We start from the raw sequence: 21,858 nt of genomic DNA, 5'->3' as shown, positions 1-21,858 counted from the left end.
ATGCTCAGTTAACAGAACTGAAATTAACAAAGCAAATAGAAAAGTGTATATACACACATTTATACATCACATATGCTTTAACTTTAGCATCACAAACAGGGAAAGTATTCTGCTGAATTTATCCCTAGTTAGTTACTTTGGATTTGGAAAATGTCAGTTTAAAGTGGCCCCAGTGTGAATTCGCTCAGTGGGACTTGTCTTCTAAACTAACAGAGTACTGTTTGGTTTATGATGATTAAATACAGTCTGTAGTTTTATACACTTAGAAGACAAATATGTGTTTTAAAAACATGTTCTGTTTTTTTAAATTGCTGTAAATCTCTGGCTGCTTACTTTTGCAGTAAATTAATCTGGTCAGTGGTTTTTGTGCAGCGAATTAAACTCGCATTCATTTCATTTAGAAAAAAGCTAACATTGAATTATACATTTTGCAGTTTTTTTACGTTTTTGCCAGAGCCAAGTAATTTAATTAAGTGTAGCTTTACTGCTAATATGCTAATCTTACTTTTTCCCTCACATGTGGGTGCAAAGACAGCTGGAATCTGAGCTTATAACAGGTGATGATAATGACAATTAGCATGTTAGCATTTCTGTTAAAAGCTGAGCCTGACAGAACTTCATTTGCTAGTTTTTAAAAGGTTTCATGAGTTCTGAAGTGTGTACATCTAATATACACACAGTTTTCTGCTTTGCTGCTAATTACATCTGTAAAGCATGCCGACATTTTTACTACGAAAGGTTTGCTTAACATCTTTACGTGATGCCCTGGGCTTGGGCTGTCCATGGGTACTGTACTGAGGTAATGTTTTCAGTTTTGCAGCGCCGAGAGTTTACTAAGAAGACATCCGTGCCACTTATCGTGCCGTGTAAATCCAGCCTCAGATCAACCAGGCAAACAGAGAAGAAAGCTGCATTAACAGTCATTTTGTTAAAAGGCCTCAAACTGCTGCTTGTTGACAGAGTACACTCGTACAAAGAGAGTAGAAAAATCCTGGAGGCACCGATCAAAACACCAAAAGTACACAGAAGTAGTGAAGGAGAGAAACACCAGTGTGAAGAAAACACTGCCCCCTTTTTTTTTTGTTTTTTTTTTTTAGCTTCATGACTAACAACCCTTGTGGAAATGGATGTTAAGTGTGTCGACCACATGCACCTGTGTGAGTCACTGCAGATGGTTTGTAGATGGCTTGTTCTGGATGTTACACCGAGGTGAAAAAAGAGATACAAATACTGGATATCAAAAGAGAGCTCAAACTGACTGGCAGAGGTTCAGCGGCGTCCTCACGAACACCTACTGTAGTGCACATTCACGAGAAATATTTACGCGCACAAAATATACATTCGATCAAAACATTTTTTTGTTTTTTTTTCAAAGACTAAAAACATCTCAAGAGAAAAAAAAAAAACGTTACCTCACAAAAGCACTTTGTTTTTTTTTTATCCTTTTTTTTTTTCCTTCCCTTTTCTCGATCTTTGTGGGACAGAAAGCCATTAAGGTTCAGTCTCAGTTTGTCTCTTATGGTCCTGTCACCCCTCCAAGGCGGTTTCCATGACAACTCGATCAGTGATGATGTAGTCCGTCGGCTCCATGGACGGACCTGCACCTCCCGCATCCAGCGCCCACTGCTCCGGGTGGATGTAACTGTGGGGGGAGGTATTACACTTATTTTCCTGTAGTTAAGGACCAGTCTGAGTGTCTCTCTCTTCAGACGACAGAAAAACATCTTTCCTTCACTTTTCCTTGATTTATTTCCTCTCGTCTTTTCTTTGTCTTTTTCTTTCCCTCCTTATTTCTTTTCTCTCGTCTTTACTTCTTTCTCTTCTACCCTCTATTTTTCCATTTTCCTCTTTCCTTCCATCTTTCTCCTCTATTGATTTTGCTCCTTTCCCTCCGTCTATTTTCTTTACTCTCTCCATCTTCATGCATTTTCTTCTTTCCCTCCCATCTTCCTTCCTCTCTTTGCTTTTTCTCCTCAGTTTAATCTTCTCTCCTCCTTGTATCTCCTAGCCCTGCAATTCCTTCCTCCATTCCCTTTTCTTCTTTTCCCCCCCTCCGCCTTCCAGCTGCCCTTATTCCCTTCATTCCACCCTCCCTCCTTTCTTTGCTTCATTCCTTTCTTTGCTATATTTTCCCACTGAAACCTGTTTCCCACAGTAACATCATTAGTGCGGCTGATTTCCTGGTAATAAAGTTAGTGGTGTTTCTTCTCTGACTGAACTAAACCATCTCCTTCCTCCCCCGCTGTAACTTACTCGTTGCTGTCCATGTGAGCCACCACTAAACTCTGAAACGGAGGTGAGGACTGGAGGGGCAGATCCCGCAGGTGTCTGTCCATGATGGCGGCCTCGGCGGGCCCGTGCAGAGGCACAGCGCTGCGGTCCGCCGCCGTCTGGTCGGAGCCCGGCTGCAGGTGAGACGGAGGTTGGGCGTACTGGGGCTGGTCGGAGAAGGCGTCGGAGCTCGGCGAGGACGACGGCTGACTGCTGCTGCTGGACGTGTTGGCGTCCAGCATCTCCAGGAGGAGGTCGTACACCAGCACCACGTTCTTCCTCTTCATGGTGGACAGATGGTCCATGCCTTTGTTACTGCAGACAGACAGACAGACAGACAGAGAAGTGACATGTGACAGATACTGATGAGTCTCACAGATCACAACAGAGTTACGTCTGCAGTTTAAAGCCCTCTGCTTTACTGTAGCATCATTACAGAGTGTCATTTCATAGAATTAAGAAATTAAAGAGTTTGGTCTAGACCTGCTCTTTATGGAGAGTCTTGAGAGAACACTGGTGTGAAATGGTGCCATAAAAATAAAGACTGATTGATTGAAAAGTCTATTTCAGAGACGGAAAGTCACAGAATTTAGTAAATCATTGAGGTCAGTCGTAGAAAGTTTTGTGCATCTTATTAAAAACAATGAAACTTTTGTTTTGTTTCACCAAACCAATATTTTTTGTAAAGTTTATAGGTTGTGGTTACATGAAACGTTGACGACTGGAATCTGAGATCTCTGATCTACTGCCAGTTGTTTGTTTGGACATCATGTGACATTTATAGATCATGAAAATTCAACTTTTTAGTCATGGAAAAGTCAGGAGTGGGAACCCTGAGGAGGACACGGAGGAGACCGACTGACTGCTCTGTAGCATCACGCAGGATTAGTAACTGATGATTTCTAAGACTGAACACAGACTGAAGCTATAAGAACTATAATCTAAAATACGTACAGTGTCCCAACATATGCATCAGTATTATTCAGTATTTTTCTAATCGTTTTGTTCAGTTGTTCTACATTAACATATCATTGCCATCAACAAATAGTCTCCTGGTTTTAAGCTTTTCTGGGTATAAACTTTTTGCACAGAGCTTTTTTGGGGCTGAACACAATTTGACATCTGTGCAATTATAATAATAAGAAGAAGAACAACAACAACAACTTGAAAGGCGATTAGTTTCATAGCATCAGGCAAAAAACTCCTGCTGAAGAACAAAAATCCTCAAAACTGGACTCTTTGCAGGACGGTTTGCTCCCTCCTGGACTGAGAAGTTAAACAATATTTAGAAATTTGACAAAGCTTTGCAAAGATTTAAGTGTCAGAACAAACTTTACATAGCCACTGAAACAAGGATGTTGTTATTGAAGAAAGAAAGAGTTGGCTGGAGTGTAAATGCCTCAGAGGACGTGATGGTTTTTCCATTCTCTCCTCTGGACTCTGGCTGTACCTGACGTGGCGGATGTGGGAGAGCAGCATGGTGAGGTGTCCGAGGCGGAGGGTCTGCTGCTGGGTCGACAGGCCCAGTTTGGAAATGGCCCAGACCAGAGCATCGATCACAGAGTCCAGCAGACGCAGCAGCTTGCTCCTGCTCTCCAGCTCCTCGGCCGTCTGAGGAGAGCTCGTACACAGATCTGACACACACACACACACACACACAGACAGGTAGACTGATGATCTGCCACAGCAGTGGGCCAACATGGAGCTTTCATCAATTCATGTGCATCATCAGTTATTTAGTCCACTAAGGCTGCTGCAGAATCATGGAAAACTTTCACCAATTCAGATTTTGAAGTGATTCTTCCTAGAGACAACATCATCATAATTTAAAAAAGGTTCATCCTCTGGGGAGCATAAATGTGCTCAGTAAGTTTCCCAACAGTTGGTATTTTACATTATTAGATATATTGAAGGTGACATCATTATTCATGAAATTTTGGAGAGCATAAAAACTAAACACCGACATCGATAATGTTAGAAGATATAAACCTTTGCACTTAATAACTAATAGTGGAGCTGTAGCCAATAACTGCTGTGATACCGGAGCTGTCAGCTGACGGTGACACGCTGGCTTTAAGTGATGACTGACAGTACACTCAGATTGTGTTCGCTGCTGTTTCCTTATAATGCATGAATGAAAACCGAAGGGCAACATGTGGCAGAGCCTGATGGACACCCTAACCGTAACAGTGGGGGGCAGCAGAGAGGAGAGGCTGTAGATCACCCTGTCCACCCTCCACCAGGACACGGCACAGACTGAACAGTTAAGCCACATCTGTCCAAAGACATTAATTATAAATTTCCTCCCCATCTTTGACTTTTCAGGCTCCATTTCACTTCTTTCACAACTTGTTCTTTTTTTCACCCCAGCTGCAGTAGAGCAGAGTCAACAGGGAGCACAGAGTCTGGCAGAGGACGGGGTGTGTGTGTGTGTGTGTGTGTGTGTGTGTGTGTGTGTGTGTGTGTGTGTGTGTGTGTGTGCGCGCTAAGGAAGAACTTTGTTAAACCCTGCGAGGACATGCAGACGAGGTTGATCACCCCGTGAAACCTGTCCAGTGGCTGCTGGTGGCGCTGGGCGGGGGGGTGGGGGGGGTGGGGGGGGTGGGAGAGGGCACTGTGACCGCTCGAACACGTGAAAGGTTAAAAAACAAAAGCAATCAAGTCCGTCGTCACAGGTCATTTGATCCAAAATGTTCAGTGTTCTGCCAATTCAGCTTCAGTGGGAGGATCTAATACTTCCAAAGTTTATTAACATGGTTGTAAAATAGCTTTTATTGTCAATGTTTTCATTTACTTCAAATCAGTGAAATACCAGAAAACCTAAAGGATCTCAGAGTGAACGTCTGTGCTGAGGCTGAGGCAGTTACTTCATTATAAAATATACGGTTTTATTCAGATTTCTAGGAATGTAAACATTGTGATGAACATTTTTCCTGATCTATTTAAAATACTTAATATCACAGCTTTGTGCTGTGTATTGTAGTGAATGTTTCATTTACGCAGCAGGCGTCACATCTCTAATGGAAATGTTATTTATATAACAGCTAATATGACACTTCTGACGGTTGTCTGGTTAAAGAGCTGCTCACAGCAGATGTATGTACTGACAAACACACTGAAAAGTCAGTGTGTAGCATCATTTCATGACTGTGTGATGTAGCTGATGTCTCATATTCATATTTTAAGCTGAAGCTCATCTTATCTACACATCCAGACCTTCAGTATTGGGAGCAAGTTGCTACTGAAAAATAAGCTGCACAGGTCAGTAGGCTGCAGTGGAAGGTTGTTCTGGGACATTAAAGGATTCAGATTCAACAAGCAGATTCAATACTGGACTCAGATTTGATGATGCGTTTGAACCCTGACCCAAAGCAGAAAGATGTACAACTCTTTTCACTGTCATCTAAACAAATCAGTGACAATTTGCTATAGTTTGAAAGGCCGTGGCCCCCGACTGCACTGAAGATGTCCTGCTACTGTAACGTAGAGACAGATGGGACAAAAAAATGAATGAGCACATCTTATGTCATCACAAAGCATTACTTTGACAAACTTCTTTAAAATAACACTTGAATGAATAATGATATTTAGAATAATTAGACTCTGGATGCACGTGGCTCCGGTATGTGACGTGTGTCATTGACCTGCTTAGTTCCAGATTATAATTTCAGTGCTGTTCAACTGCCGACCACAACAAAGCAGAGGGACAAACCTATCGGGGTTACGTAAGAACCAAAAACACACTAACTCATCCGTCTCAGAGGGAGTAAAGTGGGCGCTGTGCTGTGCTGTGCTGTGCTGTGCTGTGCTGTGCTGTGCTGTGCTGTGCTGTGCTGTGCTGTGCTGCGCTGTGCTGCGCTGTGCCTGCGTCAGTGACACTCACTGGAGTTGAGGAGGATCATGGCCTTCAGACAGACGTACTCCTCCCTCTGAAGCTTCAGCTCACGGAACCGAGAGGTGGCTGCCAGCAGCATGTCGAAAATCTCCATGATACCCTCCACACACTGTCCCTCCTCCCTACACACACACACACACACACACACACAAAGAGGGTGAAACAGAGAAGACAATGGGAAAGTCAAGAGGGAGAATGAAAAGAACAGAGGAGAACAATAGGAGAGAAGTGGAAAAGAGAAGAGAAAGGTACAAAAACAGTTAAATCATCACGTTACAGCAAAGTGAGGCGTCTTAACTCCAGTAGTTTTTAACCTGAGCCCTACTTTTTTTCATATTTTGGTGTCTAAATGTTTGGTAGCTACAGTGTGATCCTTAGGGGGCAACTGCACTGAAGTATGTCCACTAAAAGTGCCACTGACAGGCTCTGATTGTTCTTCTAAATGTCTGACAACATTATGGAAAGGATCCCTACAGTCACCAGACTCCATTGACAAAAACATAACTTCCTATCACAGGACACAGGCGCCTCAGTTGGTTATGTTCAAACTAGCAGTAAACCACCATCTTCCATGTTCTGCGAGCTCAGATTTGGTGGCTGGAGGCTTCGAAGGAGCGACTGAACAGCTGATTGTGGTTAAACCAAAAGGATCCAACGTGTCATCTCTGCAGGGATCCTTTCTGTTATGTTGTCAGAAGCTTCAAATAACAATCTGATTATCTCAGCGGCAAAACAAGCACTTAGATGTGCTTTGATGATTCAGTTGTGCAGAATGATTACATCACATTACAATCCAGTTATCTTTTAATCCAGAGACCTGGAACCAGGTGAGGTGATCTCATGGCACGAGAATCTAAACATTTAAAAACCACACCCAGCCCTCCTGTCGAAAACTTCCTGGTTGGCAGGTGTATTATTATACACTTGATAACAACATCGTAGCTTACTAGTTGGCACAAAGTGCAAATTAACTGACAACATGTTTCGCAAGTGCTCTCATTTTGATTACAGCGGCACATCAGAGACACAAAATAAACGCTGAGGACTTGCATCCGACCACAGGCGTCACCACCGCGGTGAGGATTTATGCAGTGAACCGGAAACTGAGAAAGAATCCTTTCTCAGATTCCTCACATCTGTTCCCAAAACAATATTCAAAGTGTTGATTGGCCAGAAAACAATCACTCATGGGCCTGTTATCTTTCACATTTAGGCACCTCTGACTTTACATATTCTGGCTTTGAGACACCAGATAATTTACAGCGTAGTTCACACTGACTTTAAAAAGGAGAGCGAGTAAAAAAAAGAAAACCTAAAAATAATTAAGTGATGATAATATGTGACTGACAGAAAGAAGGCAGGAAGAGTTGCTTAGAGAGAGAGATCATTAGAAAAGGCTGGATTCACATCCAGGATGTTTTCCTGAGCGGTCCAAGGAGAAAAGGCTCCCACAGGCCGACAGGGACCACTCACCACAGCACAATAAGGCTGTGTTATGAAAACACACCAAGGTTAACCTAAGCCTATAGCGATAGTTTCCCTGGTAGTGGGGGAAGAAAGGTCAAACACTAAACTCAACCCATCGGTCGAGGAAGAACCACCTGATAAATTCACTCTTACTATCTCTTACTAAGTCTTATTCTAGATTTTTCTTCCTGTCAAATCAGAGGAAAAGACCTGCCTGCATCTTAATATGTCGTGTTACAGTGTGTGTGTGTGTGTGTGTGTGTGTGTGTCATAGCCTGATTTATCTTATTCCTGTTTTCCAGTGAGACACACTGTTGCACTGGTCGACACCGTCCTTCATCACTATGAACACATACGCTGTAGTTTCTTTTGACTCAACCCCCCCAAACACCATCCTGCTGCCACACTTACTTACTAAAGCACAACATGTTCATTAATCTGTAAAAACAAAAAAATTAGTACCCATTTAAAAGCACTGTTTCCTCCTGTGTTCTGTGTTTAAAGAGTTAAAGCCGATGAGCTTCTGGGTTGTTGGATCAACTATCTATAGCTTTCTGTGTCAGAAAATGTAAGGAGTTCACCCCCTTGGGCTGCTGATATCAGACACAACTCCACTTCCATCTTCAGTCGGACATTACCTCCACTTTCAATTATATTCTCACCAGGTCGTGATGAATCACTCAACTCCACCGCCACTGCTGGGGAGCATGAATTCAGCCCATTATGTATTTGTATTTTGAGAGTAAAAATAAAAGTTTGGCTTTGCAGAAATGTCAAGGGTTTGATCATAATTAATGTGTTAAAAACCATATAACTCCTTACAGCTAGATTAAAGAAAGAACATCTGATGGAGAGCTTGATTACATGTTTGATAAGCATACTGCTGCACATTCACTACAGCTGACAGATCACTGGAACAACTTGACTCCGGTTCATCAGGAAATCCAGACTGCTGGTGAAGTGACTACAGCGTGTTTACCGTGAATACAAAAGGGTGGCCTGAAGTGCCAGAGACAGCCAGCGGTTGTCTGGCCAAAGTTGAAGGTCAATGTGGAAAGGAGCAGCGACTGATAAAAGACTTTTGGCAGTGCAGAAGAATCAGAGATATATCTGATATCTTTACGGTTTCAAGGTCTGATTGAGCTCACTGTTTATTATGTGACGTCAGCTCGTCTTCAGAGTGCAGCAGTGAGGGAAGATTACGCTGTAACCACCACCGCTGTTATGGCAGCTGCACACGAGACTCATTCACAGAGAGCTGTGCACCTTCGGGAGCCGTTTTTCAGAATCACGTAGCATAAAATGTGAAAATAGAGGCTGCGGTCTTTATTTACCACGAGTGGAGAGAGACAGACTATTATTAGAGACAGATTTACTCCAACTGCTGAGGTGGAAGAAGTATTAAGATCCTTTACTTCAATAAAAGTATTATAAATCTAAAGCTACAATATGGTTTGTAACCACTGCTGTCAAAGAATACATGCAGTAAAGTCAAAGATTTCCCTTTAAAAAGCACTCAAGTAGAAGAATAAAGTAGCAGAGAATGGAAATGGTCAAAATTTTACTTAAGAACAGGACATGAGTGAATGTATTTAGTTCATTTCTACCACTGACTTACTTATTCTGCTACTCTGAGTTTCTTTCTCTGACATGAATAAATTAGAAAGTGAGAAAAGAGTTCCTGTTAATTGAGTCTACGTTGCCTCACTGGCGCCTAAGCCACTGTAATTTCACAATAAAAGCTTTCCTAGATAATGCCCATCTGCTGAGAGAGCTGGATTTCCTGTATCTTTTATAATAATAGCAAGACGAATGAAACAAAAAGAACAAAAGTTTAATGGCATATTACTGAAGAGAGTGAAAAGTTGTAGAAAGTTATTAAACTTAACTAAAATGTAGTCACTTAGATTTAAAAAGGTGTCGTCCAGCAAATGGCTCTTAGAGACAGTGAAGCTAGAAAAGAAAGACGCTGCTGAAATGAGAAGCCTGCTCACCTGTTGAGCTTGAAGTCTGGAGAGAAGATTAGTTTTCCAGGGTGATCCACCGACCTCCACATCAGACCCAACATCAGGATCTCCAGCCAGCAGCACTTCAGCAGGTGGATCTGGTCAGCTAGACTCAGCTCTATAAAGCCTGAGGACACATCGCAGCAGAGAGCGTTGGACCATTAAAAAGGCTAAAGTCACTTCAGGATGAAAGAAGCTGCACTAACTAGGTGTATTTTACAACCAACAGGAAACTCTTCACAGCAGATGAAGTTTCTAAAAGCGGCCCATCAAGCTTCAGGAGTTCTACGTAGAAACAGAAACGCTCTAATCTCCAAAAGCACAACTACAACCACAGAGGTAACACCGCACCTCGCTCACCTGCCTCTGCTGTCTTGGGTCTTTCATAAAGCAGACAATACACACTCATTTTCACTTCTGCCCGACTATGGAGGAAAAAAAAACATCTGGGAAAATGGTTTTTATTCAAAAATCTGAGAGTCTTTGTGATCCCTTCACATTAACACCTCCCCTGGGGAGTTACCTGCTGGGCTGAACACTGGCTGAGAGTGGAGGGGGGAGAGGTAAGAAAAGAAAGGAAGGGAGGGAGAAGAGAGAGAAAGGTAGGAGAGGAGAGGAAAAGAAGACAGCAGAGGAAAGAAAGGAAATGTGATGAGAGGGAAAGAAATGAAAGCAGGGATCTGTCAGTCAAGAAAGAAGGTCACGATTATCAGCCTTTACATTTAGACACTAAAGGTTCATGATTAGTGGATCAGTGGTGCTGATGGCACCAACGCTTCGGAAATTAACCTTGAAATGGCTCTTTTACTCATAACGAATGTCCCAGTGTCAGTGGCACAAACAAGCAGCGTTAGCAGACGTACTTTGAGCGTTTGCCCCGTAAGATCACACTGCAGCCATTGATCTATTGGACCAATTAACTTTTTGGTACCCACAAGCCACTGCAAACCAAAATCTGTAACAATAGTGCCTGTGTTAAAAAAAAATAAAAATAAAACAGAGGCTACCTTTTCAGAACAAAATCATATGTGCACAAGGAAATATGTAAAGTATTCTTAAAGAAATTCTTCTTATTATTCTTTTTGCATCTTTTTTCTACATTCAACAAAATGTTTGGCCGTGATTCATCTCCACATTTTAAAGAACTTCACATGCAACGAAAACTGTGCTCAAGAAAAGTAAGAACATCACTTTATGTTTCAGGACAGCGTCTATTCAGCCAGAGACACTTGACCACCTATATTAAATATATATTCTTAGGCTCGACCTGTCTGAAAGAGCTTCTTCTCATCTCTTACCAGGGATCTTTTTAGCCCAGCTGATCATGAGGACCAGTTCCTTGTCTGCCAGGTTGGTGAGGGACATCATCATGCTGGCCTCGGTGAAGGGCTTCTTCAGGTCCTCCATGAGGTAGATTTCTGGAGGCTCTGCCTCCATGATGCGGGAAATGAACTCCTCTGGGCTCATGGTCAAGTGCTGTGGATGGTTGGCCTGAGGGAGGGGGGTGAGCGGGGCGAGAGGAGCCTCCAGGTGGACAAGCCGCTGGGCCCGAGAGCCCAGGCCCATCCTGACCAGACCCCTGCCTGTCTGAAGTCCACCGCGGCGATGTCGGGCTCCTCGATAGCTGCAGCGTTCACGCCTCACACCTGGTGCAGGAAGACAGCGAGAGTCACATGACCTGTGACTTTATGTAGGATGACGTGGTTTTTGTTTCACGTGTTCCAAGGTGAGAAAAAGTGAAAGAAGTACTTGAGCCTAAATCCTCTCTTTCAGCTTTCTTAAAAACTTAGATGTCTTCGGATGCCTTCAGTAGAGAAAAAGCACTTCTAAACACAAAGGTCCTCATCACCTCATCACCATGTTCAGTGCTCCCCTCTGTCACTTGGACAAGGTTGATTTACAGAGCGAATGAACGCGTCATGACCTTAAAAAGACGTATAGCAGATGGCCTGTATTGACACGTGTCACATGTCTTCCCCTGCTTAACAGAAGTCACAAGGTCAGCACCTCATTCTTACAAATAACGGGATCCAAATTTCCTGGAAATCACTGGAGACAAAATTGTTGCTTTCAAGGGCAGAGTGTTGCTATCTGGAATCAGCTAGACAAATCTGAAAAAGAACAAGATAATTGGCAGATTTTCAAATTGCAAACTCTAATCTGGACTTCAGCCCTCTTGACAGGATGAGCGTGTGCAGACTGAGGAGGCTGCTTTCTGTGGGAACATTATTTATTCCGTCCTGATCTGTAGTCCTGATTGTGTTTGTAAGCTTTGTACCACAGGCCTCAGTGAGTTATGTTAGCATGATGAGGAAGTGTTCGTATCCAGTGCTAACCTGAGAACATGAGTCATTTTACTCTGCACACTCAATTCATCCATTTATTATTATATATTTTATTATTTATTACACTATGTTGAGATGTTTGCAACATCTTGACTTAAAAAAAACTAAAACACTAAAAATCTTCAACTGCTGCAGTTCTGTTTTTCTTGCTTGAACTGTTGTGCTATAGTAAGATGATGAAACACATCCAGGACCCACTTATCCCCGTTATTGTAAAAGCAGGTGAGCACCTACCACACTTCATCATCCCGACTTCATAGCATTTACGCAGGCGGCAGGCCTGGCAGCTTTTACGGCGGTTCTTGTCGATAGTGCATTGATTTGTGGCGGGGCAGATGTAGTCATTGTGTCCTACCAGGGAAAGAAAAGATATACTGCTGAATTATGTCGATGGATGCAGAGAAGGAACAAATGGTGAGTAAAGGAGGACAGATAGACAGACGGACAGACAGACAGAGGTAATACCTTGGATACTCCTCTTGAAAAAGGCCTTGCAGCCCTCACAGGACCACACGCCGTAGTGGTACCCCGAGGCGTAGTCGTGACACACGGCGCAGAAGTGCATGTCGGCTTTCCCTACTGCAGATGAACACAAGGAGTTCACGCCTTCCACCCCTTCCTCTGATCTCTTCCCCAGCGGCTTGTTACAGCTGATGATGGAGCTGCAGGTAGAAACAGACTCTGTGACAACGGGACAACTTGACATCTGGAATCTCAGTCCGTCATTCACCCGTCATTAGTCTTCCTGCAGGTACTCTTTTGCTGAAAATGTCTCCACAACTGCAGCGTTCATCACTGAAGCTTAATGGGTGCATAAATGTGCAGCATCTGTGGCCAAGAGTCATCGTTACCATCGGATGAAGCAGTGAGAGAACTGACAGACTGTGCAAGTGTGAAATATTCAATTAAGCTTTTTGTGCAACTTCAAGCAATAAAACAACAATCGGCCAATTCGTCATCACACTGGATTCCAGCTCTCCACTCAAATGTCTAGTGCACAGGCTTTCTTATGATTATCAGCTGAGTAATATTTATACGACCTTATCCTTTTTCCTCTTTCTGCCGTCACTGCTGCTTTGTCTCTTTGTCCCTCTTAATAGGATGCCATCTCTACACGTGTATCTAATTTATAAGGGTCAACACCAAAGTCTTCATGAAATAAAACCTCTGCATTCAGCTTTCTGTTGGCTTTCACTACCGCTGCTTTGATCCGGTAGTTTGTTTGTGTTAATGTGTGACCTTAAAGGGTTTGTTCCAGCAGCCCAGCAGCTCCTGTGCTCTGCAGGGTAAAATGAATGTTTTTTTTTTCCCAATGGAGTCTGGTGGCTTTAAAGAGAGCGATCTAAGTGGTTTCTGTTTTTTAAAAAAAAAAGAGTCGTACATGTCTGTGTCTATAAGGATATCCGGGATAATCTGTACTGGCAAAACTTTTGGTGGACGCAGTTGCCCCAAAGGATTACATTGCAGCCACAGCAGCCTGTTTCATGGCGATCTACTGGACAAATACCAAAACTGTGTGTACCAACTACTCATGTCAAGCACAAAATAGGTGAAAAATACAGAAGTTACTCCTTAATGATGTTTATCTAGTCTAAAAGCAGCAGAACTTATTGAAGACTGCTGCCAAGCCACACCACATACTTAGACTGAACAATGCACTTGTACGTACTCCAGTTCTAATATGAAGCCACGTTTCTTTTGCACCAGAACATCCATCATGACAGTTGTTTTCAATTTCTGACCATTTTTCACTCAAACTCAATAAGCAGTTCAGATAAACTGGAGCTATTGTTTTTCCTCCCCGTCCTCGGGTCAGTGTCAGTAAACCTACCTGCTGGTGGTGAAGCTGTGGGGTTTGTGCTCCAGCCAGGGTGGATGAGGGCTGGGTTCATTGTAGAGGAGAGGCTGAGGGCAGCGCAGAGTCAGCGAGGGTATATTAGGGTGGCTGTGGGAGGGCAAGAAGGCTGATGGGCTAAGGGGGGCGCACAAAGGTGATGGGCTGTCATTGATGGGAGGCCTGGTGTAGGTCAGCACAGACGGGCTGTAGAAGGTCAGAGGTCCGTGGCTGTGGTTGTACTCATGGCCACTGTCTGTGTACGGAGAGGGGATACAGACAGTGTGGCTGTCCATGCCTGGGGGAGGGCTGTACACGACGGGCAGAGGGCCCACTGAGCTCGGCCTCTCTGAGGCTTTGCTAGAGTCCACCTCCTGGAGCTGAAGCAGTGGTAATGAGTCAGAGTCCAGCCCGGGGGAGGAGGCCATGTCAGGGGGAATCTACTGTGTAGTTTGGCAGTGATGATGAATAGGACGATGCAGCTGGTTACTCTATTGCATATTCTAGTGTAGACAAGTCCTGCGACAGAAGGAGAGAAATATGGTGTTACACTTAAAATACTTGAAAAGTTTTGAAAAAAACTGAAACTTTGGTTGAAAAGTCAAATATTTTTAGATCAATTTTCAATGTGAAGCAAGTCCTACTGTTAAAATATCTCTGAGTGAAATGAGACCTATTAGCTGATCCACAAAGAGAACAAAGGTGGACCATGAACAGCTCACGTCTCTAAGAAAGGTTATAGGGTTAGAAGAGGGCTACAGGCACGACAGTGTTGGTCCACACTGACAGATCACAGTACTACAGGACGCACTGCCATGAAACTGAAATATGACAATAATGGTTTTTATAGGAAGAATTTGGGTGATCTGGAATCTCTGTCTACTTGCACCATCATGTCAGACTTAAAATGTGTTCAATACTTTGATTTATCCAAAAAAATACCAGTGAAACTGACGATATCAGACTCAGATGTACATTTTGTTTTGTGCAAATTAGTACAAGATATGCTACATGTTGAAATACATGAAGCAATAAGAAGAACACACTTTGCAGACATATCAAACACTGAAGAACTTTGATGAGATATTTTAAGATTTTTTTTTCTGTTTGTGTTTTTAAAAGACTACTCATAACAAGACAAACCCTTTTTAATGGCTCCCCCTTAATGCACCAGGCTCTCCACCAATACTGAGCTGTTGGGACTCAGTTCAGTTCATTGGGAGTTACCAGGGACCGTCCTACCTACAGAATTGTTGCTACTATTCAAGGACACTCAAGATTCCACATGAAAACACAAGATAATAAGATGTTTTCTTTACTGAGTAAATCATAGTCAGAGGGCAAAATGAGATCCTGCTGCTGCACGTGTGGACCAGAGCTTTCAGACACACATTCATAGCCCTTTTCCACTACAGGTGCTATACAGGGAACCTTTCTAAGACTTCAGGAGCTTTACCTGCATTTAAACCTTAAGAGCCGGGGCCTGAAAGGATTCAAAAGGTTTGTAGCTCCTGCCCTCTAAAAAGCTGAGGATATTACTTTGGGAGGTGTTTGAGCCACTGTGCATCGTGGAAGACTTCTCAACTATGAGCGAGGCAAACTGAATTTGCAAATTGCTTCAATGCATTCACGTACTAAAATAGAAGAGTAACAATAACACACTCTGCATGCTTCCTTTCCAACACCAATCAAACATCAGTCTCACAGCAGTAAACAAAGTGTGATTTAAAAGACTTTAATGAATCACAACTTTTAGACTAACTAATATTTAGAATTTTCTTTGCGAACGAAATTCACAAGCAGTGGCCATGAACATCACATCTCCAGGACCAGCTCCCATTTTATCACCTGTTTTACACTGCAAACACATAACTGGAGCTTTTAATTTCTTTTATTTAGCTACTGAGTTTAATTCCTAGGACTTCTTAGTGCCTGAAACTACTCAAAATCACAGTAAGTCACAATAACTGAATGACCAGAATGTGCCAAGTCAAACATCAGATTCCAAAAATCATTAAACTGAGGCACTTTGCTGTAACAGGTAATGTAAATGACTGACATGAGGACAGGTGGAGTCAAAAAACGTGACAAATGTTCCCACAGACGTCGTCAGAAGCAGATATTTTACTAAGCACATGCAACTTCTCCGTAGCTCTGCACTGCTCCAGAGACAGAAGCCAGAAGTGATGAGCAGGGAACCTGTGACCTCGTGTTGCCTTCAAAATACTGTAACCAAACTGTGCCGGAGAAGCCATCAACTGGTTAATCAGTGAGAGAATAAACAGCACAGCAGCTGGCAGCTCAGCACAGAGAACCTCAGACAACGTGAAGCACACACAGCTGGAGGTTTGGGGGTTTTAAAGTCTCTTTTGGGGTATTTTTGCTCCTCATCGATACCCTGCTGCACAAAGAGAGGAAAGAATCTTGAGTGCAGAATATGCAAAGTGAGCTAGACCTGTGTCCACTCTCATCTATAGTACGGTGGCCCTGAAGTGCAGATATAAAGCTACACATTTAGACTGCACCCCCCACAGTAATTCACATTAAAGTGAGCCTTTACTTTTATGAACAGCAACTGTGGAAACAAGTCACAATTATAGGACTGAAATTCTATAACACAGAAATCAACAGTCTCAAAGATACATAGGACAAAACCAATCCTAAATTGAGCGACCATTAAAATGTAGAAGATAAATACATATATGATAGATGCACCTACATCCTCGTAAGATTCTGACAGTCTACCAACACTGTGCTGTGCAAAACTGGACTAATGAGGGGAGACGCAAAGCTCAGATACTGTTAGTCCAAAGCTTTCGGTAGCTGTGAAGGCTCTGCAGAGTGGACAGTAGACACCACGCCAAACAGAGCGGAGGTCAGTTGCATCAACAGTCAATATGTCTCCCACAAATATCGGGTCAAAGTGGCCCAGAGAAAAGCAACGCACCCTCAGCTGTTCCCTCTGAACACAAGCACAGTCTGTCCTAATCCAGGGGCTGGAGCTCAAACCGTCATTTTAAGACGGAGAACGTCATAACAGGCCAACACCTCATGTCAAACTTTAAAAAAAGAAAATGCAGAGAAATTCTTTTATGTTATTTAGCAGGAAACAAGCCATGTGTCCTCTGCAGTGTCCCATGTGTCACTGTGCCCCTTGGCCGCACATAACCAGTCCGACCACGTTGTTAATCACGGGCAATTAAAGACACATTTACATAGATACAACATATGAGCTTTTAATTCAGTGCACGGTTTGTGTGTTGATGTTAAACATCACCAGCTTGTACTGTAAACTCAGCTAACATGGAACTTGTCCCAGTTTCCATTTTCCTCCACAACTTCCTAGTGACTTGGACTCTATGACAAGGAGCAAGTGAATGCACCATTAGTTTTGGTCCTGTAAAAAGCTCGGCACCTGAATTGGGATGCATACAAACTGTCTTCACCATCAGAGACTGAACACCTACAGGACAGACGCTGGGAGGATTTAGATGATGTGACTTAATCACACTGAAAAGCCGAGAACCTCCTAAAGTATTTAAAGCAGCAGTGACATTTTCTGACCACTAAGGACTAGTTTTACACATCAGAGTCTATGTAAATGGTCTTGGAGAGAACAAATGCATCTCACTGCTGCGTTTCGGACATCTGATAAATGACCTCCACTGATGTCACTTGAGTCAGCATCACTACGATAAGGCTGAGCCTGACAAACCTCTAAAAAGATGTGATCTAACCAAACCTCTGCCTGAGGCCGGCAGCTTGGGGCTACATTAGCTTCTGCTAGCATAACACACCTGACGCTCAGTGGTCAAGTTGCACTGTGGGTAATGTAGGCACCGGGTTTAGAGAAGGAAGTAAATAAAAAAAACAACAATATAATATAAAAGATGATTTTCTGGTTTATTTAAGCAGCATTAAGGAGATGATAGACTATCCACTATTTAGATAAAGTTTCTCTGAATGAGAGAAAAGGTGTCCAGTTAGTCAGCAAACACACCTCATACCATAATCAGTGAGACACAGTGTGTGTACACGGTCCGTGTCTATTGTCCTGCTGTCAGATTGGTTGTGAGTAAATGTGGACAATGCAGTTAGCTACACGAAAATGTTACTGCGCCCATGAAAATAGGAACTCTAAGAGCTCAACATGAGCAGATCGAGGTTTATAAAACACGCAGCTACACAGCAGAAGGGTGACTATGTGTGGGGAAATTAAACCGTTACAGAGAATAAACCTACAATGCACAATAATAGAAATAATCATATTAAAACTAATTGCCGACACTTTGGCTGACATTTAACAGCCAAATATCTTCTCAGGTTGGTTTACTTGCCAAAATGAAACACTCACAGCCTCAATTTACTTTATTAGTCACAGCCTTTTAATGCTGCTTGGAGAAAAAGTTAAATATTTCACCAACCAGAGGCCGAATGTGAACTAAACAACTGCACAATCAAGAAACAGCAAAAAGATTAAATGTCTCACTTACTTCTTCAGGCTGTGAGGCTCAACAGTCGCTTTTACCAAGTGACTGTGTTAAAAGCTGTTTAGTCAGAACGTTTGAGCTTTGGACAGTCTGGTGTTCATGGCAGCCTTCCATGGTAAATCACCAGGCAGGCAACAAAGGGTCAAAGGACACTAATGCAACTCTTTTATTCCACTGATTCATTCACATGTTGGCACTGATCTGGTCACCAAAGACAGACTATTGCATTAGCTGCACATCTCTGAGAGCGTCTCAGGTTTATAAAGAGAGCTGGAGGGAAAAGATTCATTCACTGTGAAGTTATTGAAAACAGAGCTCTCTTTAATTGATCAGCATTCTCTACAGTGGACATGGATGGAAGAGAGGGAAAGATATTTAAGTGAGTTAAAGTGATGTGACAGACAGTAAATAAAGCAGATATTTAAGGTAGATTCATCTGGATTTATTATTTTTTTAACCAATTTCACAATCGAAGATGTCTGACACGTTTTAATAAAACTACAGGACACATTGATAGGGATTTTTTTCAGTAGCCTACAATTACCTGAGAGTGATTTTTTCCCAGATTGGTTCTGATTTGAAGAGGACATTTGTATGAATGTCCGTTTTAAAAAGACCTCAGATGGGACAAACTGGCCAGAAGGCTGGTTTCCACCCTGCACACATTGAATCTCTGTAAGCGTTTCTGTACTCATTAACAGCTACTGTGTGATTCCAGTTGAAGTGTCCTGGAAGGTGATGTCCTTCTACATACTCGCTAACTGTGAGCTGCCCTTTTAATCACAGTCCATACATGAAACGAATGCCTGTTGCTCCCTGATGTGAAGCAGCAGCAGGAAGTGAAGCTTCTCACGTCTCTACTTTCTTCTGAACAAACGTAGCTGGCTGAGGTTATATAATACTAGCTCAAAGTCATTTTCTGCCCTTATCACTTCTTTCGAATAAACAAAACTGAATCAAGGTTGACGAGCCCAGTGTTTCATGTTATTCAGCAGCAGGACAGGTCAAAGGTCTCTGTGCCGCCTGGAAACACTGCTTTCCCACTGAGGGACGACACACTGCAACAAATAATCCTGTGGCGAGCAAATTTAAAGGGTAACTTTGGTGTTTTCATAGTGAATTTTATATACACACACTTTAACTAAATTAAATGAACAAAAACAGACTCACAACACAAAATGGTTCACCAGCACCAGCAAACACATGTTACTCGTCTTCCAACTGGTGCATTCACACCCTCAAATTCAAGCTGCTCTGTTTGTCCATCCTAGGCCACTGTAGAAACATGGCGGACTGTAGCTATGAATGGCTCACCTGGCAGAGACCTGCACTGTCCTAGTTTATATTAGTTGTTAGAACATTTAGTTCAAATAAACTGACGCTCCATTGAGACTCCTGAAGGAACAAACCTGGAACACCCTTCAGAGCCCAGTCGAAGGGAGGAAAGTCCACACTGACAAATAGGTTTCTTTTATCTCACAATAATGGGATATTTCATGAAGAGAAAACTCTGTTTCTGACCACCACTGTAGCTCAGGTCTGCCACCTTTGGAGGAGAGAAGATAAGGTCAAAGTCCATTTCTCCTCACCAACACATTTTTTTAGATCACACATTCATCTCTGAGCAGTCCCAGAGGGCACGCACTGCTGTTAGGCTTCCACAAAGCATGTGTTCAGCAACAAGGAATAGTAGTTATAGAGCGTTGCATGAAACACGACATGAACGTGAGTGAAAATACAATATGTCCTGTGGTTAGCAGGCAGGAGGGAGCGTGGAGCCCCCCCCTCCTCAGAACAAGGCCCCCAGCCAGCAGCACATACCGAAACACAAAGACCCCCAGCGAAACCATTAGCCAGCCTCTATTCCTCCATTCTCTCAGCTTCACAAAGCCAACAAGGAGCTGCTGGAGGAGAGGAGCTGTGTGGAATTGAGGAGGTGGAGAGATTACATGGGAGCGGGAGGAGCTGGACAGAGCTGCTCCTGGCTCACACAGGAACATTCGACAGGCTGATTACAATGTCGGGATTTGGAGTAATTTTACCTGTCAGTGCTGCCGCACCTGTCTGCCTGCCACACAGATGTGTCCGGTCTACTTCTAGTGCTACACAGCACATCATTAGGAAGCCATTTCATCTTCTTGAGCCTGTTATTGAGCATCTCACTCTTCTTCACTTACTAGAGAATGATAATTATTAATAATAAAATAAGATAATGTAAAATGAAATAAATGAAATCACTGGGCAAGACAACAACACGTTCACACCTCCAGCAGGTCAAATCTACGTGGCCCTAAGCTTCAAACTAGGACGCTGTACAGGTGCAGGTTCAAGGCTGCACGCTCCAGTTAGCAGTAATAAATACTTAAACGTCCAGTTTGACTTTTAAAAAAACAGCTCGCAGAGAAACCTTTCACATTTTAAGAGTTTTGAACGTGCAGGAAAAGACGAAGTGAGCTGAGCCTTGTTGTTCAGGGAGGTTTAGGCGGCAGAACCACCTGCTCAGGTGTCTTAAACATGGGCTTTTCTTATAGAAGTTGAAAAGAAGTCATTGTGGAGTATTAGTTTCACACAGGACACACACCATCTCCTCCACCCCAGGTTTCCTTTTCTCACCCTTTATACTAAAGCACATCAAAACATCATGCTCGAGGGTCACGCACAGAAAGTGGGAACCTACAGCATCATAGTTTGAAGCCGGACGTGACACGATGAGCGACCTTGGTGACGAAGGAGAGCGAGTAATTGGAACATGGGTGAACAGCATGTATTTGGGAAACATTTCGTAGCAGCTGCTGAATGCTCAAACACATCAGGAATAAAACAAAAGTCCCTCTTTGTGTTCTCCTGCACAGTGAGGGAGGTGGAGGAGGACATGAACCTGAACCTCACATGATGGAGGAGTGACTCATGAGATGACTGGAGGCTAAATCTCATTTAGAAAGTAATCTATCCATTAGATTTGGTTATATGGTCTGTTGATTCAGTGTTTTCAGTATCATCAAGATATAATAGAGCCGAGTATGGTCCAACATTACATCGTCCGCACCTCGACTTTGATACTGGTAACATAAACCTACGATGTGGCTTAACTTAAGTTTTCTCCAACTTAGTTTTGTGTTTTTTTTTTTCTACTCAAAGCAGAATTACAACAAAATACCAAGAAGTTCACTAAACTTTTAATTATTAGAAAATGTTACTCTTCAAAATAAAAGTTTTTACTTGATTCCTGCTGATTAATTACAAACTACGGCTCTGATAGTGGCCCACTGGTCACAGGGGACATAGATCACTGTTCAATCATTCTGACAGTTATAGCCAGTAGCTTAGCTGTAAACCCACCAGCAAACTGCCAGACCATCCGTCCGCGGGACAGCAGCACACCGACGGGACGATGGATGTAACTTTCTAGAGTTTTCTGTAAGCTCGTTTATCAGTGAGACGTCACTTGGTTTTGTTTTCACTGACCAAGTGACAAACTATTAGATTTTTCTAGTATTTCTGGGCTACTCTTATAAAAAGGAATGTTTTTTTTTACACACTTACTGGTACA

The 21,858-nt window shown here is 42.8% G+C and overlaps 1 protein-coding gene across 1 annotated transcript; it reads right to left on the bottom strand.

The window, feature by feature from the left end:
- Nucleotides 1-1,499: 1,499 nt before the first annotated feature.
- esr2b (estrogen receptor 2b) lies at nucleotides 1,500-14,246 on the bottom strand. Its single transcript, XM_070842811.1, has 9 exons — nucleotides 13,816-14,246; nucleotides 12,450-12,646; nucleotides 12,219-12,335; nucleotides 10,938-11,285; nucleotides 9,628-9,766; nucleotides 6,155-6,288; nucleotides 3,722-3,905; nucleotides 2,254-2,586; nucleotides 1,500-1,642 (listed from the first exon to the last, which is right to left on the bottom strand). The coding sequence occupies exons 1-9, from the start codon at nucleotides 14,244-14,246 to the stop codon at nucleotides 1,528-1,530; spliced, it is 1,998 nt and encodes a 665-aa protein (XP_070698912.1). The 3' UTR covers nucleotides 1,500-1,527.
- Between the last annotated feature and the right edge of the window lie 7,612 nt (nucleotides 14,247-21,858).

Source organism: Pempheris klunzingeri, chromosome 13 (genome assembly GCF_042242105.1).
Source record: "Pempheris klunzingeri isolate RE-2024b chromosome 13, fPemKlu1.hap1, whole genome shotgun sequence".
NCBI lineage: Eukaryota > Metazoa > Chordata > Actinopteri > Acropomatiformes > Pempheridae > Pempheris > Pempheris klunzingeri.
This window is presented reverse-complemented; position numbering and strand designations above follow the sequence as displayed.